Source organism: Plecotus auritus (assembly GCF_963455305.1).
Source record: "Plecotus auritus genome assembly, chromosome: 8".
Classification (NCBI taxonomy): domain Eukaryota; kingdom Metazoa; phylum Chordata; class Mammalia; order Chiroptera; family Vespertilionidae; genus Plecotus; species Plecotus auritus.
The window spans coordinates 104004274-104023489 of NC_137782.1; the positions used below are offsets into that span (position 1 = coordinate 104004274).

At 42.4% G+C, this 19216-nt stretch overlaps 1 protein-coding gene across 1 annotated transcript in view; it reads left to right on the forward strand.

Annotated features, from left to right (window-relative positions):
- Positions 1-19216, forward strand: part of RFX8 (regulatory factor X8) — a gene marked incomplete at its 3' end in the record, with an annotated part of 103457 nt that overhangs the window by 17298 nt on the left and 66943 nt on the right. The window contains 2 exon segments of the mRNA XM_080684936.1: positions 556-617; positions 1698-1784. Coding sequence (XP_080541062.1) covers positions 556-617; positions 1698-1784 — 149 coding nt within the window.

The window sequence follows — 19216 nt, forward strand, 5'->3', positions numbered from 1 at the left end:
GAGATGAGAAGTTGAGTCAGAAGCAGCTACGCTATTCAGCATAATAATAGCCTTTGCTAACAAAACCTGTACAAGGCACATATTAGGTAAACAAATTAATAATAAAATGTGAAAATGATGATCACATTGGAAAAAGAGGAAAACAGTAAAATTATGGGACACTCACATGATGGACTATAATGCAGCTGTTAAAATTCCTGTTTTCAGAGAATTCATAATGATGAAGGCAGATGTTTATGGCTCAACGTGCAAGGAAAACAGTGGAAAGCAAGACCGCAACATGCTAGTTGTGAGATGTGAGCTATTTCATGTTACCCCATAGAATACGTACATGGACTGAGACTTTGGTAAAAGACTGGAAGGGACTGCATTGAAATTTAAATGGTGGTTTCCTCCAAGTGTTATGTTTTCTTCTTTATACTTCTCATCTTTTTTCAAATTTTATTTACACATATTTTCTTTATCACTGGAAAAGAGGAAATATAATTTAAATAGCGTGAGAGGAGACAGCGGAAGTTTTATTTCTAATTTTTTTTAATCTGCCTTATCTTTCAGCTCGTGCACTTGGTTTTTCCTGGTCTTGGTCCCCAGAGGCTGGGCACGAGAGGAAGTGCCAGGGAGGATTATCAATTTTGTTTTATTTTAAATGTTTAAAACAAACATTTTTTTTTGGGGGGGGGGATCACAAAATAAGTTGACCAAAATAATGTAAAACTAAACAAATTATAAATATCAACTCTTATCAGAGAGTTCCCATAATTCAAATGGAAACCCTAGTGCCTAAAATAACTCAGGTAATGCTAGAACAGGTATCAATGTCAATTTTTCAGGAATTTTGTTCAGACACAAAAATCACAATATATCTTTGTGTCTTAAACCTTAAATATTTGGATATGTAAATGTCCAATTGTTGAAATATTTAAATAATTACACACATAGAATAACAGAACTGTTTTCATTACTGTTTGAGCTAAATTAGCATATTTAAATTATATTTAGGAAACTAGGTACCCACACTATATTTTTAACACCACAAGAAATTACAGTGTTAACATGGTACATGTTGTTATAATTGTCACTCAATTATTATCATTTTACAGTGTTTTTTTTTTTAATTAAGAAAAATCAGTAGAGATCAGGAAATCAGTGGGAAGAAATGGAAGCCAAGTTAGGAAAGGAGTGGGAGACAGTGGAAGAGTTTGCCAAACAACTCTGAGCAATAGTTCATTTGGAAAAATTGTGTTCTGCTGCTATGGGCCTGGACGCACCGCTGCAGGCTCAGGCTCAGCAGAGCAGCTCGGGCCGCAGAGAGAGACAGCTTCCTCATGGGCTTGCTGAGAACCGGAGTCCAGCCCCAGAGGGGCACCTTGGTGGAGCTTCACTACACTTTAAAGAGGTTAAGGGCCCCCAGCAGCAGGAGGCTTTCCCTGTTGTATCCCTAAGATCAGAGGGCCCTAAATTGGAAAAGCAGAGCAGAACATTCACAAACCCGCTTCAAAGCTGATGGGTTTGAAATGGTATGAAATTGTCTACCTACCAGAGCTTGACAGGCTGTCTATTAAATTTCCCTCATAAACGGAGTCAATGATAACACCTGGGGAAGAACCCCAAGTCTTCATTAGCTAGTCTGTTTTGTGTGTTCTATAAAGCATGTCAGTGGTTTGACATAATCTTTAAAGACAACCTTTATTTTTTAGGTATAATTATGATGGAATCTGTATTAAGAAAAGTTCTTTCTTTTATGCCCAGTATTGCTACCTTCTGTATGAAAAAAGGTATCACAGGTTAGTTTCTATCCTTTAAGTATTTTGTTCTTCAGTCACAGCCTTAATAATATTAGAACCATACATATTTTTGTTGACTCTAACTGGCTTTTTGGCTTTTCTGCCATTCATCCTCTTTCAGGATGGAAAGACACACATCACATCAACATGCCTTTGACATGGGCAGAAAACCAGTGTCTAGTAATATAACTGGCCAGAGAAATTCATTTCCTTAGATATTTTTCATTTTACTCCTTATCTCAATCACCAGATCCTGGTCTCTTGTCCCTCTCTTATAGGTCTCCTTGTCTCTCTCGTCCCCATTAAGTGCAGGTGTTTTCCCCAGATCCAACCCTTGACAATCAATGGCTTTTCCTCCTAATTGTCCACAAGACATCTCATCCTTTGCTATCGCTCACCTATTGCTTGCTCCCATGGATGGCTCCTCTTCTAAATGATTCTCCCTGGTCCTGGCCCTCCCACCCCCTTGGCATTCCTTTCTTGGTATCTGTTGGGCACTTCCATTCAGATGGCACACCGGTGCCTCGTGCTTAGTGTGTAAAAATCTCAATTATCAGCTCTGTCCAAATCATCTCTGCCTCTTGCTTCCTTATCTCAGTCTATGGCATCAACAGATAGATTGTACAGAGTGTTACCCCAAAACTAGGCAGCTCCCTTGGGTTACAAAGTGCTGTCAATTCTACCTTTTCAGTTCTGACTTACTCATTTTGGTTACCAATATTTCCTTTAAATTCCTGACATCTTACATTGATATTATTTCCATGGATCCCATGTGGCCTCCCTCTCCTCGGCCTCACCTCTCTCTAAATATAACCATGAGAATAATCTTCCTAAAATGCTACATTTTCTTTCTCTTTTCTGCTCAGAAATGCACAGGTGCTTGCGGCTCTGACCTCCTGCTGTAAAGACCACACCCCTTTATACACACACCTGGTGCTAGCGCTGTTTCTTCCCACTCCACTCCCCAGCATGCTGCCTATTTCTTATCAATAGAAGCCATCAGTTCCAGCCCTAAAATCTTTCTCTGACTAGGCCAAATCTGGTGCTGTCTGCTTCCATCATCCTATCCTTCCATGATGTCATTCCTTCTTCCCTCTGTCTAATTGGACCTTCCTAATCCTGTTCGTTCCCTCCAGACATACCTCATGGACCCCTTGCTCAGTGGAACCACCCCAGCAATACCAGCTCTAGGAAAGGTGCCCTCCTTCACCCTTTCACGCTGTCCATTGGCTGACTCCACTGTAAACAAGGTCACTTAATTCAGAAACCATCCCCTGAACCTTCATTTGGCATAAAGAGACCACATGTGACCCAGCAGACAGGGACATGTTTAGCTTTACTTGAAGCCCAGCATAATTATTAAGAGTGCCCCCTTCACTCTCAAAAGGGTTCTAGTTTGGACAACAAATTATAACAAACTACATGGTTACTTTTTGTAGAAGGTGCCTATGTGTGCAGCAGCTGCTGAGGTGGAGCCACCAACATAGATAAGACATGGGCCCTTCTCTCTGGTCGCTTAATAGCAGAGATGGACACACATTGAACTTGATACCAAGGGCAACGTGATGGGTATAGAAGTATACAAAAGGTCCCATGAGAACTCACAGAGCAGACGTCCTGGGCAGGGGGTCATGAAGAGCCTACGCGAGTCATGCTTTGAGCTAAGCTGTAAAGGGCAGTTTAGAATGTTGACAGGTGGAGGGGAGAGAGGGCAGGAATGCAGAGGATGTCCAGGCATAGGGAGGAGTGTGAGCAGGACGAAGGACTGAGGAGGCAGAGGTGTCCTGCAGTGTGGGAATGTGTGGAGGGAGCTGCAGCACAGGCTAAACCTGGAAGGTGAGTTCAGAAGGCCGTGAACGCCAGGCAAGGGGCTAGGGGTCTGAAAGCCTTTGAGACTTACTTTGAAAAATGGGGTGGTATCATCATGGGAACCTTCACAAGGGCAGGAACCACAGAGTTTTACTTGTTCCTATTCCCTATGTTGCCTGGAAGTATAGCATGGGCACTGAAATAGTTGGTGAAGAACTGAGAAGCCTGAGTTCAGGTGTAAGAAGAAGACCAGACTGAGAAAAAGCAAGTGAGGGCCGGAGAGGCAACCCGGTTATTCAGATGAGCGCCGGATCCAAGAAGAGGCAGGTCGGAAAGAGGTCTTGATGCAGGGTCTTCAGTTGGTTGAGTCTGTGTCAATAGAAGGAAACAGATGACTCAGCCCAGCCTGTCCCACAAACACCTCAACCCCAACCCAAATAGTCAATATGTTCTGCTTCCTCTTCCATCTCTTATTCATCTCTCAGTCACAAAGATGGGAAAATTACATGAACCAAAATAGAGAAGTTAGGGAAGTGATAGATTTATTTCAGTGACAACTTGTGCAATGTATTCTCTTCCTGGTCGACCCTTACAGTCCTGGAAGGCTAGGCCTAGAAGCAGCTCTTCGTGTTTGTCTCTGAGCACCCATCGGTCAGTGGGCCAGCAGACGGTGTGGGTAGCCCTGCACACGCAGTCACCAGAGTAAAACAATTGACAAAGCTGCTACTCAGCAAGGGGGACAGGCCATTAGCATCCTGAGGCCTCTGGGTTAATGTCACAGAAACAGGGGCTGGAACTGGCCTTTGTGGGGAAGAGGGGGCGGGGGATAGTCTTTATCCTTAGAGAGAAAGAGGAGGGCTGACAAAGATAAGGACAAAGGTGACATTGGCTTATTCATGAGATAAGCCCAGCAACAAACACTTTACAAGTGCTCTGTGCTCAACATGTATTTGATCATTGATAAAGTCTAAAGTCTTGGCCCATTAAGAAAAATTTTTAAAGTATCAAGATTTAAGGGTAACTTCCTTACCAATTACACATTTTAAGAAATACTAAATATCTATTTTAGAAGGCAGAAACATAATAAGTGGTATTCTGTTAAACTATGAACTATACTAATGAAAATGTCTTCTATTTTATTATATACTAGAGGCCCAGTTCATGGATTCATGCACTGGTGGGATCCCTCGACCTGGCCTGCAGGGATCTGGCTGAAACCGGCTCTCTGACATCCCCAAAGGGGTCCCAGATTGCAAGAGGGTGCAGGCCAGGCCAAGGGACCCCACTGGTGCACGATCGGGGCTGGAGAGGGACTGCAGGAGGGCTCCAGGACATGTCACCCAGTCCTGATATGCTGGACCCCAGCAGCAAGCTAACCTACAGGTTGGAGTGTCTGCCCCCTGGTGGCTAGTGCACATCATAGCTTCTAGTTGAACGGTCAGACACTTAGCATACTAGGCTTTTATTATATAGGACTAGAGGCACAGTGCACGAAATTCATGCAAGGGGGGGGGTCCCCTCAGCCCAGCCTGCACCCTCTCCAATCTGGGACCCCTTGGGGGATGTCCGATTGCTGGTTTAGGCCCCATCCCACATTGGGCTTAAAGTGGCAGTCAGACATCCCTCTCACAATCCTGGACTGCTGGCTCCTAATTGCTCACCTGCCTGCCTGCCTGGTCACTCCTAATTGCCCCCCCCCCCAGTCTGGTCACCCCCAACTGCCCCCCACCCTGCTGGCCTGGTTGCTTCTTACTGCCCCCACCTGCCGGCCTGGTCGCCCCACTCAGTCTGCTTGTTCAGTCTTTTGGTCGTCCCTCACTAACCCCCCTGCCAGCCTGGTCATAGGCAGCCATCTTGTGAGGGTGTGAGGGTCAATTTGCATATTACCTCTTTATTATATAGGATTTTATATAAGGACTTGTGTGACAAATTCCTTTTAAAAATTAGATCTCAAAATACAAACGTAATCTCTAGTTTTCAGATAATGAAAACTATATAACTAATCCACTTATTTATTTGTTCATTCAACAAATATTTGAACTCCTACAATAAATCAGGTCCTGTTCTGGCTACTGGTGATGAAACAGTAAACCAGATCAACATGGCCACTCTGCTTGTCTGTTTTAGTGAAAGAAAAGACAATAAAAAAGAAGTGATATGGAGATTGGTCTGAACAAATTAAATGGAGTCCTGGGAAGGCTTCCCTGAGAAGATGCCTTTTGAGCAAAAAAAGGGAAGGAAACAAGGAGCTAACCAAGTGAAGATCTGGGGAAAAAGCATTCTAGGCAAAGGAGAGAGCAAGTGCAAGAGCCTGAGGCAGGGATAAGTTCAAAGAGAAGCAAGGCCTGCTGAGGTGGGTGGTGAATGAGTAAGAGGAAAGGAAGAAAGGAATTTGAAAACACAGGCAGGGAACCTGTAAGTCTGAGGAAGGAGAAGGGATGCCATTCAGAGTGTGATGGGAGCCTTGGAGACGCATGCTGGGGAGTGATGCCTGCCATCTGACTAGCGTCTGTGATGGAGGTCTCCAGGCCAGTCTGCTGGGACAGGGCTGGGAGAGGAGACGGGCAACCAGCCAGGAGGCTGTGCAACAGCCCTGGCAAAGAGAGCCCATTGAGATTTCTTACTGACAAATATTATTCTCTCAAAAAGGCAGACAAAGTATGCAATACTACACATTAATAAGAGCACAGACTCTGAAACAAACTGCCTGCCTCTACTATCCAGAAGCTATCTGACTTATTTCACTTAGCACGATGCCCTCAAGGTCCATCCAAGTTGTTGCAAATGACAATATCTCATTCTTTTTAATGGGTAAATAATATTTCATGGTATATATGTGTAACTGGACAATCAATGGGTCCGTGTTGCCTGTCACTACTTGAACCAATTCAGCAGAGACAGGGTTGAATCATATATGAGAGTTTATTCCAATCCTGCTGGCAGGATGAGAGAGCAGCAGGTCATCCACCAAAATCTGCTCTGACCCCCGCCCCCCATATGCCAGCTGCTTATACTGGGTAGAAGGACAAAGATGACATGGGGAAGTAGGCAAAAGGGCAAATGTGCAGTCTACAGATATTCAAAAGGGCTGGAGTCTTCAGAGGGCTTAGTGATATGCAAGGGCTGGGGTCTTCAAAGGGCTGGCGGCTTTGGTTTTTGGCTCAACAGGTTGTTAATCTTTCCATGATAATAGGTAGCTACAAATGGGGGGAAAGGGCTGAATTTCCAGGTGAGCTCCCAGGTCCTGTGTATAACTGCCAGCCAGCTTAGAATGTGCCTTCTTTACTCAGAACAAAACAATAACGGTTAACAGAGCATGTTAATATTTCTTTCAATTCTAGCTGGGTCCCCAACATTCTATTTCTGCCCCTATCATATGTGCCACAATTTCTTTATCCATTTATCTACTGCTATACACTTAGGTTACTAGAATGGCTACTGTAAATATTGCTGCAATGAACACGGAGTGCATATACTTTTTAAGTTAGTTTTTTCATTCCTTTTGTGTAAATACCCAGCAGTGGAATTGTTGGAATCTATGGTAGTTCTATTTTTAATTTTTGAGGAAGTTCCAGGCTGTTTTCCATGGTGGCTGCACCAGTTCACATTACCACCAGCAGTGCGGGAGGGTTCCATTTTCTCCACATCTTTGCCAGCATTTGTTCGCTCTTGTGTGTTTTTTTTTTTTTTTTAAATATATTTTATTGATATTTTACAGAGAGGAAGGGAGAGGGATAGAGAGCTAGAAACATCGATGAGAGAGAAACATCGATCAGCTGCCTCCTGCACACCTCCCACTGGGCACGTGCCCACAACCAAGGTACATGCCCTTGACCAGAATCGAACCCGGGACCCTTCAGTCCGCAGGCCAACGTTCTATCCACTGAGCCAAACTGGTTTCGGCCTTGTTGTGTTTTAATAGCCACTCTAACAGGTGTGAAGTGATATCTCACTGTGGTTTAGATTTGCATTTTCCAGATGATGAGTGATGTTGGACATCCTTTCATGTGCGTGTTGCTTATCCATATGTCTTCTTGGGACAATTCTATTGAGATGTTCTGCCCATTTTTATTTATTTATTTATTTATTTATTTATTTATTTATTTATTTATTTAGCTATTGAGTTGTATAAGTTCTTTATATATTTTGGATATTAATACCTTACATATGAATTGCAACTGTTTTCTCTAATTCAGTAGTTTGCCTTTTTATTATATTGATGGTTTCCTTTGCTATGCAGAAACTTTTTAGTTTGATGTTGTTCCACTTATTTATTTTTTATTTTGTTGCCTATGCTTTTGGTGTTAAATCCAAAAAATCATTGTCAACACCAATATCAGGGAGCTTACTGCCTATGTTTTCTTCTAGCACTTTCATGTTTTCAGGTCTTACATTCAAGTCTTAAAACATGTCGAATTAATTTATGTGGCTTGTGTAAGATAGTGACCCAGTTTCCTTCTTTTGTATGAGGGTATCCAGTTTTTCCAGCAGCATTTACTGAAAAGACTGCCCTTTCCTTGTTGTATATTCTGGGCTCTTTTGTCATAAATTAATTAAACATGTGTACATGGGTTTATCTCTGGGATCTATATTCTGTTCCATTGATCTATCCACCTCCATCCATCCTCCTCCCTCCTGCAATCACACTGTTGGCCATGTCCATGAGTTCTCTATCCCCACCCCCACTTCCAACTGGGTCAAATGGGAGTTCCATTTTTAATTTTTTTGAGGAAGCTCCATACTGTTTCCCACAGTGGCTGCACCAGTCTGCATTCCCACCAACATTGCACGAGGATTCCCTTTTCTCCACATCCTCACCAGCACTTGTTTGTTGATTTAATGATGATAGCCATTCTGACAGGTGTGAGGTGATATTGTAACTGGACAATCAGTGGGTCTTGGCTGCCTGTCACTACTTGAGCCAATTAAGTAGAGATAGGGTTGAATCATATATGAGCATTTATTCCAATAATGCTGGCAGTATGGGACAGCAGCAGGTCATCCACAAAAATCTGCCCCCCACCATAAGCCAGCTGCTTATATTGGGTAGAAGGACAAAGACTACATGGGGAAGTAAGCAAAAGGAATAAGAATGGGTATGCAAAATGAGCATTTTACAGGCAATTTGGGCTGGCAGTTTGCAAAGATCTGGGGGTATGCCAAGGGTTGGGGGTATGCAAAGGCCTGGGGATATGCAAAGGGCTGGCACCTCTGGCTTCTGCAACAAAGTTGTTAATCTTTACATGATAATAGGCAGCTCATGGGCTGAATTTCCATGTGAACTCCAGGTCGCATGCAACTCCCAGACAGGTTAGAATGTGCTTTCTTTAATCAGAGCAAAACAATCATGATTAACAGAGCATGATTAATATTTCTTATAATTATAACAGAGCATGATTAATATTTCTTATAATTTCAATATTTTATTTCTGCCCCTAACAATATCTCTTTGTGGTTTTAATTTGGATCTCTCTGATGACTAGTGATGTTGAGCATCTTTTCCTATATCTATTGGCCATCTGTATATCCTCTTTGGAGAAATGTCTATTCAGGTCTTTTTTCCATTTTTAAATTTGATTGTCTTTTGGTATTGAGTTTTATAAGTTCTTTATAAATTTTATATATTAATCCCTTATCAGATGTATCATTGGTGAATGTTTTCCCATTCAGTGGGTTGTTTTTTCATTTTGTTAATGGTTTCCTTTGCTGAACAAAAACTCTTTAGTTTGATGTAGTACCATTTGTTTATTTTTTTCTTTTGTTTCCTTTGACATAGGAGATATATCAGGAAAAAAATATTGCTACGAGAAATGCCCGAGAGTTTACTGCCTATGTTTTCTTCTAGGAATTTTATGGTTCTGAGTCTAACATTTACTAGTAAGTCTTTAATCCATTTTGAGCTTATTCTTGTGTATGGTATAAGTTGATGGTCTAGTTTCTTTCTTTTTTGCATGTATCTCTCCAATTTTCCCAACACCATTTATTGAATAGACTATATTTAGTCCATTGTATGTTTGTGCCTCTTTTGTCAAATATTAATTGACTATAAAGGTGTGGGTTTATTTCTGGGCTCTCTATTCTCTTCCATTAATCTATACGTCTGTTTTGGTGGGGATTTTTTGGTTAATCCTCACCCGGGGATATTTTTCCCATTGATTTTTAGAGATAGTGAAAGGGATGGGGATAGCAGAGAGACAGAAACATCAATGTAAGAGAGATACATGAATTGGTTGGTTGCCCCCTGCATGGACCCTGACTGAGACCGGGGATCCAGCCTACAACTGAGGTACATGCCCCTGAACAGAATTGAACCCAAGACCATCAGTCCTCGGGCCGATGCTCTAACCATTGAGCAAAACAGAGCAGGGCTATATGTCTATTTTTATGCCAGTACCCTACTGTTTTTATTACTATGGCCTTATAGTATAATCTGATATCAGGTAGTGTGATTTCTCCAATTTTGTTCTTCTTTCTCAAGATCACTCTTGCTATTTGGGGTCTTTTGTGGTTTCAATAAATTTTTGAAACATTTGTTCTAGTTCTGTGAAATACACCATTGGTATCTTCATAGGAATTTCATTGAATCTATAGATTGCTTTGGTTAGTATGGATATTTTAATTATGTGAACTCTTCCTATTCATGAACATGGTATTTGTATCTTCCTCAATTTCTTTCTTCAGTGTCTTATAATTTTCTGAATACAGATCTTTCATATCTTTAGTTAAATTATTCCTAGATATTTTATTCTTTATGAAGCAATTGTGAAATATATATAGTTTTCTTTTCTGATAGTTCATTATTGGTGTATAAAAGTGCAACTGATTTCTGGATATTTATGTTGTATCTTGCTACTTTATTGAATTCATTTATCAGGTCTAGTAGTTTTTTTGGTGAAATCATTAGGGTTCTCTCTATACAATATCATGTCATCTGCAAGTAATGACAATTTTCCTTCTTCCTTTCCAATTTGGATGCCTTTTATTTCTTCTTGTTTTCTGATTGCTGTAACTAAGACTTTCAGTACTATGTTGAAATAGGAGTGGTGAAAGCAGACAACCCTGTCTTGCTTCCAGTCTTCAGGGGAACTCTTGTAGTTTTTGACCATTGAGTATGATGTTGGCTGTGCGTTTGTCATACATAACCTTCATTACATTAAGATATGTTCCCTCTATCTCACTTTGCTGAGAGTTTTTATCATGAATGGGAGCTGGATTTTATCAAATGCTTTTTCTGCACCTATTGATATTATCATGTGGTTTTTTATCCTTCAACTAGAGGCCCGGTGCACAAAATTCGTGCACTGGGGAGGGGGTGTCCCTTAGCCCAGCCTGCACCCTTTCCAATCTGGGACCCCTTGAGGGATGTCCGACTGCCCATTTAAGGCCCGATCCCACCGGTGGGATCGGGCCTAAAATGGGCAGTCGGACATCCCTCTCACAATCCAGGACTGCTGGCTCCCAACTGCTCGCCTGCCTGCCTTCCTGATTGCCCCTAATCGCTTCTGCCTGCCAGCCTGATCACCCCCTAACCACTCCCCTGCCAGCCTGTTTGCCCCTAACTGCCCTCCCCTGCAGGCCTGGTCACCCCTAACTTCCCTCCCCTGCAGGCCTGGTCCCCCCTAACTGCTCTCCCCTGCAGGCCTGGGTCCCTCCCAACTGCCTTTCCCTGCAGGCCTGATTGCCCCCAACTTCCCTCCTCTGCCAGCTTGGTCACACCTAACTGCCCTCCCTTGTATGCTTGATTGCCCCCAACTGCCCTTCCTTGCAGGCCTGGTCCCTCCCAACTGCCCTCCCTTGCTGGACATCTTGTGGTGGCCATCTTGTGTCCACATGGGGGCAGCCATCTTGTGTGTTGGAGTGATGGTCAATCTGCATATTACTCTTTTATTAGATAGAATAGAGGCCTGATGCATGGGTGGGGGCCAGCTGGTTTGCCCTGAAGGGTGTCCCGGATCAGGGTGGGGGTTCTCTTGGGGCATGAAGTGGCCTGGGCGAGGGGCCTGTGGTGGTTTGCAGGCCGGCCATGCCCCCTGGTGACCCAAGCGGAGGCCCTGGTATCTGGAGTTTATTTATCTTCTGCAATTGAAACTTTGTAGCCTGGAGTGGAGCCAAGCCTTCTGCTTGCTCTGTGGTGGCAGCCATTTCTGTTGGGGTTTATGTATCTTCTATAATTGAAACTTTGTAGCCTTAAGCTGACACCTGGGCAGGCCAGGGTGTGCAGAAAGCTTGGCTTCTTCCATCACCACGGGCAACCCTAGCCTCCTGCTCTTTCCAGCTCCGTGGCTGCCGCCATTTCTGTTTGGATTTATGTATCTTCTATCATTGAAACTTTGTAGCCTTGACTGGAGGCCTAGGCCGGCAAGGGCAGGCGGAAAGCTTGGCTTCCTCCCTTGCCGGCGAAACCCAGGCCTCCCTCCTGCTCTCTGTGGCCATAACCATCTTGGTTGGGTTTATTTGCATATTTGCTCCTGATTGGCTGGTGGGCGTGGCTGGTGGGCGTGGCTTGTGGGTGTAGCGGAGTGATGGTTAATTTGCATATTACTCCTTTATTATATAGGATTTGTTTATGTGGTACAACATGTTTATTGTTTTATTGATATTGTGCCAATATTGAAGCCTGGAATAATCCCTCCTGATCATGGTGTATGATCTTTTTAATGCATTGCTGAATTTGGATTGCTAGTATTTTGTTGAAGATTTTAGTATCTGGGAACCAAGATAGCAGCGTAGACAAATGCTGGTAAATGCCACCGCCATAACCACATCAAAATTACAATTAAAATATAGAACAGCCATCATTCTGAAGCACCTGAAAGTCCTACAACTCAAAAAGTAAAGAAGAAAGCACATTGAGACTGGTAGGAGGGGAGGAGTCATGGACCAGGCTGGTCTGACACCCACATGTGCCCTTTTATAAATCAGGGGGCAGATTGTCTCTACAGTGGCTGGCAGTGAGAAGCAGGGGGGTCCCAGTCCCACACCAAACTCCCAGCCCAGGATTCTAGAGCTGGGAAGAGAAGTCCCTGTAACTTTGGGCTATAAAAACCAGTGGGGATTGTGGCCGAGTGACACAGAGGCTGCTGTAGACCCACGGTTCCTTTTTAAAGGGCCAGTGCATGAACTTATTCAGGCTCAATCCCTCGGAGATGTAGCACCAGGCAGACTTGGGGGGTCCAGACACACATGGGAAGGAACTAGATTGTCTGGCATTGGGGCAGGAACTAGGGACTGCTTTCTCCCAGTGGGGGTGCTCACAGGGGTCATTATTCCTATGCTAGAACCTTCCCTGTCACAGGGCTGACTGGCAGCCATTTTTTAGTCCCATCAGCCTGGCTTACACTGTTTGCTCCATTCTGGTGATTTCTGAGACCCCCACCACATCCAATTTGAAGACCCACCAAAGCTGTTTGCAGCTGCTTTTACATATGAATGGCTCAGGCTTCAGACTTTGCTAAAATCTCTCAAACAAGCTGCAGCTGGAGTGAACATGTTCCATACCTATCAGTAAGAGGCCCAATACCAGGCACCAGCACCAGCCTGTCTTGTTTCATAGCTGGGCCTCGCCTGGGTACTTCCTTGCCCAGTACAAATACATCTGTGGATCTCTCTGTAGCTCCTGTCAGGTGGCCCTAGGCAGTGGCTGACTTTGCACCACCTTGGAGGCCCTAGAGCCAGTGCACCAGGTGGACAACCTCAGACCCTAGCAGATTACAACTCTACACATCCACAAGGGGCAGACTCAATGAGTGCCAAAGCCCCAGTGAAGCAAGTCTGCTCCATAGGGGTGTTTCCTGCACAGCAGCTCTCCCACTGTTGTCACAGCTGGTCTTCACAGCCAATTGGCCTGAAGGTCAACTCCCTCCAGTGATTCCAACAGCAATCAAGACTCAACTGCAACAAGACTGTGCACACAGGCCACACTGGAGTGCACCTAGAGTGCCCAGCTCAGGTGACAGGGAAAACTGAGCCACTGGGAACTACAGGACACCTATTACACAAGGCCACTCTGCCAATTCCAGAGACATAGCAGCTCTACCTAATACATAGAAACAAACACAGGGAAGCAACCAAAATGCAGAAACAAAGAAACATGTTACAAATGAAAGAAATGGAAGCAAGCAAACTACTGGATACAGAGTTCAAAACAATGGTTATAATGTTACTCAAGGATTTTTAAAAAAAATCTTTATTGTTGAAAGTATTACATATGTCCCCTTTTTCTCAATAGGATCTTAATGAGAGCTCCAAGGGACTTAGAGATACTTTTAAGGATCTTAGTGAGAATGTCAAAGACATAGAAAAGATCAGTCAGAAATTAAGCATACAATAACTGAAATAAAGAATAATTGACAGGGATTCAACTCTAGAGGAAGGGATTCTGATAATCAAATCAATGATTTGGAATATGAGGAAGCAAAAACACCCAATTAGAAGAGCAAAAAGAATCCCAAAATATGAAGAAAGTGTAAGGAGCCTCTGGGACAACTTCAAGTGTACCAACATTCGTATTATGAGGTGCCAGAAAGAGAAGAGAGAGAACAAGATATTGAAAATCTATTTGAAGAAATAATGACAGAAAACTTCCCCTACCTGATGAAAGAAATAGACTTACAAGTCCAGGAAATGCAGAGAATCTCAAACAAGAGGAATCCAAAGAAGCCCACACCAAGACATGTTATAATTAAAATGCCAAGGGTTAAAGACAAAGAATCTTAAAAGCAGCAAGAGGAAAATAGTTAGTTACCTACAAGGGAGTACCCATACAACTGTCAGCTGATTTCTCAACAGAAACTATGCAGGCCAGGCCAGAGGGAGTGGCAAGAAATATTCAAGGTGATGAAAGTCAAGGATCTACAACCAAGATTACTCTACTTACCCAGCAAAGCTATCATTTAGAATTGAAGGTCAGATAAAGAGCTTCACAGACAAGAAAAAGCTAAAGGAGTTCACCACCACCAAACCAATATTACATGAAATGTTGAAGGGTGTTCTTTAACAAGAGGAAGAAGAAGAAGAAGAAGAAGAAGAAGAAGAAGAAGAAGAAGAAGAAGAAGAAGAAGAAGAAGAAGAAGGGAAAGAAAAAAATACAAACAATTAAATGGTAATAAATACATATCTATCAACAATTGAATCTAAACATCAAAATAAATGAACAAGAAATCTAATGAAGAAAATAAACTGGTGCCAAAACCGGTTTGGCTCAGTGGATAGAGCGTCGGCCTGTGGACTGAAGGGTCCTGGGTTCGATTTCGGTTGTGGGCATGTACCTTGGTTGCGGGCACATCCCCAGTGGGAGGTGTGCAGGAGCCGGCTGATCGATGTTTCTCTCTCATCGATGTTTCTAGCTCTCTATCCCTCTCCCTTCCTCTCTGTAAAATATCAATAAAATATATTTAAAAAAAAGAAAAAGAAAATAAACTGGTGAATAAAATACAATCTGAGGCATGGAAATGGAACAGACTTACAAATCATAGAGGGAAGCGGGTAGAGGGTATGGGAAGAGTTTAACCAAAGATCTTACTTATGGACACAGACAAGGTGGTGAAGACCTGGGGCGGGGCAGGGTGGGAACCAGGTTAGGGAGAGGGGCGGGCAATGGGGGAGGAAAAAGGGGACATCTGTAATACTCTCAACAACAAAGATTTTTAAAACAAGAGAATAAATCTCATTTTGGTACATTAGCATAAAGTTGATGAATAAAAAGAAAGATTTTAGCATCTATGTTTATCAAGGATATTGGTCTATAATTTTCTTTCTTTGTCATGTCTTTATCTGGTTTTGGAATTAGGATAATGCTGGACTCATAAAATGAGCTTGGGAGTCTTCCTTCCTCTTGAATTTTTTTTATAATAGTTTAGGAAGGATAGGTGTTATTTCTTCTTGAATATATGGTAAAATTTACCTATAAAGCCATCCAGTCCAGAGCTTTTGTTTGTTGGAAGTTTTGTTTTGTTTTTCTTTTGCTTCAATTTCACTAGTTGTAATCAGTCTATTCAGATTCTCTCAGTCTTCCTGATTTAGTTTTGGAAGATGTATGTTTCTAGGAATTTATCCATTTTTTTCCAGATTGCCCAATTTGTTGCTATATAGTTGTTCATAATATTTTCTTTTAATCCTTTGTATTTCTTTGGTGTCTTTCATATCTGATTTTATTTATTTGGGTCCTCTCTTTTTTTCTTCATGAGTCTGGTTAAAAATTTGTCAATCTTGTTTATCTTTCCAAAGAACTAGCTCTTGGTGTCATTGATTTATTGTATTGTTAATTAATATTTCAGAGAGGAAGGGAGAGGGAGAGAAAGATAGAAACATCAATGATGAGAGAGAATCATTGATCAGCTGCTTCCTGCATGCCCCCTACTGAGGATTGAGCCCACAACCCAGGCATGTGCCCTTGACTGGAAACTAACCCAGGACCCTTCAGTCCACAGGCTGATGCTCTATCAACTGAGGTGAACCAGCCAGGGCATTTTTTTTCATTTTTTAAATATTTATTGTTGAGAGTATTATAATTGTCCCTCATTTTCTCCCAAGGCCCCCCCTCCAGCCAGTTCCCACCCCACCCCAGGCCTTCACCACCCTGTTGTCTATATCCATAGGTAATGCATTTATGCACATAAGATCTTTCTTTAACCTCTTCCCATCCCCCCTCCACCCTCCTTCCTTCTGAGATTTGTCAGTCTGTTCCATTTCCATGCCTCCCATTCTATTTTATTCACCAGTTTATTCTGTTCATTATATTTCTTATTAATTTTGATTTTTTAGATTCAGTTGTTGATAGATATGTATTTATTGCCTTTTTATTGTTTACTGAAGACCCAATGCATGAAATTTGTGCAAGGGGGCTTGATCCCCACCGTGGCGGTGGCTGCCTCAGCCCCCGCTGCTGCAGTGGCCGCCTCTGCCTTGGCCCCCACCACCATGGCTTTGTCTGGAAGGTCATCCGGAAGAATGTTTGGTCTAATTAGCATATTATGCTTTTATTATTATAGATAATTTTGATCTTTTTATTCTTCTTCTTCCTCTTCTCAAAGAATACTCTTCAGCATTTCATGGAATACTGGTTTTGGTGGTGATGAACTCCTTTAGCTTTTTCTTGTCTGTGAAGTTCTTTATCTGACCTTCAATTCTAAATGATAGCTTCGCTGGGTAGAGTAATCTTGGTTGTAGAGCCTTAACTTTCATCACCTTGAATATTTCTTGCCGCTCCCTTCTGGCCTGCTATTTTCTGTTGAGAAATCAGCTGACAGCCATATGGGCACTCGCTTGTAGGTAACTGACTGCTTTTCTCTTGATGCTTTTAAGATTCTCTCTTTGTCTTTAACCCTTGGCATTTTAATAATGATTTGTCTTGGTGTGGTTCTCTTGGGTTCCTCTTGTTTGGGACTCTCTGTGCTTCATTGACTTGTAAGTCTATTTCTTTCATCAGGTAGGGGAAGTTTTCTATCATTTCTTAAAATAGGTTTTCAGTATCTTGCTCTCTCTCTTCTTCTGGCACTCCCATAATCAAATATTGGTATTTGGTTATAGAGGCTCCTTACACTATTTTCATATTTCTGAATTCTTTGTTCTTTTTGCTCTTCTGATTGGCTGTTTTTTTGTTTGTTTGTTTGTTTCCTCATGTTTCAAATCGTTGATTTGACTCTCAGGATCCTCTAGTCTACTATTGAATCCCTGTATATTATTCTTTATTTAGTCAGTGTATGCTTAATTTCTGATTGGTCTTTTCCCATTTTTTTTTTCTTTTTTGGCATTCTCACTAAGATCCTTGAAAGTCTCACTAAGTCCCTTGGAGGTTTCATGAAGATATTTGAGTAACCGTATAACCTTGGGTTTAACTCTATATCCAGTAGTTTGCTTTGTTCCATTTCTTTCATTTGTTACATGTTTCTTTGTCTTTGCATTTTGGTTGCTTCCCTGTGTTTGTTTCTATGTATTGGGTAGAGCTGCTGTGTCACCTCCAGTTGGTAAAGTGGCCTTGTTTATTAGCTTTCCTATGTGGCCCAGAGGCTTAGCCTCCCCAGTCACCTTAACTGGACACTCTAGGTGCATCCCTTGTGGGCTGTGTGCACAGTCTTGTTGTAGTTGAGACTTGACTGTTGTTGGTGTCACTGGAAGGAATTTACCTTCAGGCCAATTGGCTATGAGGACCAGCTATGAGGACAGTGGGAGAGCTGCTGTGCAGGAGACACCCGTATAGAGCAGGATTTATTTCAGTGGGGCTTTGGTGTGCACTGAGTCTGCCCCTTGAGTATGCTGCTTATGAGTTTGTAGAGTTGTAATCTGGTGTGGTCTGTTGCTTACCTTTGGGTGCACTGGCTCTTGGGTCTCCAGGGAGATGCAAAGTCAGCCACTGGCTGGGGCCATCTGGCAGGAGCTACAGAGAGATCTGCAGATTCCTCCTATTTATATCAATTTTAGAAGTGCCCAGGTGAGACCCAGTTGTGAAGCAAGGTAGGCTGATGCTAGTGCTGTCTTGGGCCTTTTATTTATAGGTTTTGGGCTCCCTGACCCAGCTGCTGCTTTTTGAGAGATTTTAGCAAAGTGTGAAGCCTGAGCAAGGTGGGCATTCATATGCAAAAGCCACTGCACACAGGTTGGGTGGGGCTGCAAATTGGATGGGGCAGTGTCTCAGGGAATCACTAGGGAGGTGCAAACTAAAATGGCTGCCCCTTGCTCCTCACGGGCAGCCTCCACAGAGACAATCTCCCTCCCAATTAAAAAGCAGCACACGTGTGTGCCAGTCCAGCCCGTCCCATGCCTCCGCCCCTCTTACCAATCTCAACGTTCTTTCTTCTTTACTTCTCTAGTTGTAGGACTTCCATTCAGCCAGCTTTCAGGTGGTTGTGGATGATGATTGTTCTATAATTTAGTTTTAATTTTGACGTGGTTGTGGAAGCAGTGAGTGTAGGCATTTAACTATGTTGCCATCTTGGGTCTTCCTGTGTTATTATTTTAGACTCTACTTCATTTGTTTCTGTCCTGATCTTTATTATTTTCTTTCTTCTACTCACTCTGAACTTTGTTTGTTGTTCTCTTTCAAGTTCCTTTAAGTATAAAATTAGATGTTTATTTGAGCTTTTTCTTGTTTCTTGAGATAGGCCTGTAATACTATGAATTTCCCTCTTAGGGCTCCTTTCGCTGTGTTCCACAGATTTGAGGTGGTTGTGTTCTCATTTTCATTTGTTTCAAGGTTACTTTTGAATTCCTACCTTGATCTCATTGTTAACCCATTCAATGTTTAATAACATGTTATTTAGCATCCATGTCTTTGTGTGTTTTTCTATTTTCTTCTTGTGATTGATTTCAAGTTTCATAACATTATGGTCAGAGAATATGCTTGATATGATTTCAATCTTCTTAAATTTATTGAGACTTGTTTTGCGTCCTAACATGTGGTCTACTGTAGAAAATGTTCCAGGTGCAATTGAAAAGAATGTATATTCTGTTGCTTTGGGGTGGAATGCTCTGAAGATATCAATTAAGTCTATATAATCTAGTGTGTCATTTAAGGCTGCCGTCTCCTTGTTGATTTTCTGTCTGGAAGACCTATCCATTGATGACAATGAGGTGTTAAAATCTCTTACTATAACTGTCCAATCTCTTGCTTTATGTCCATCAAGATT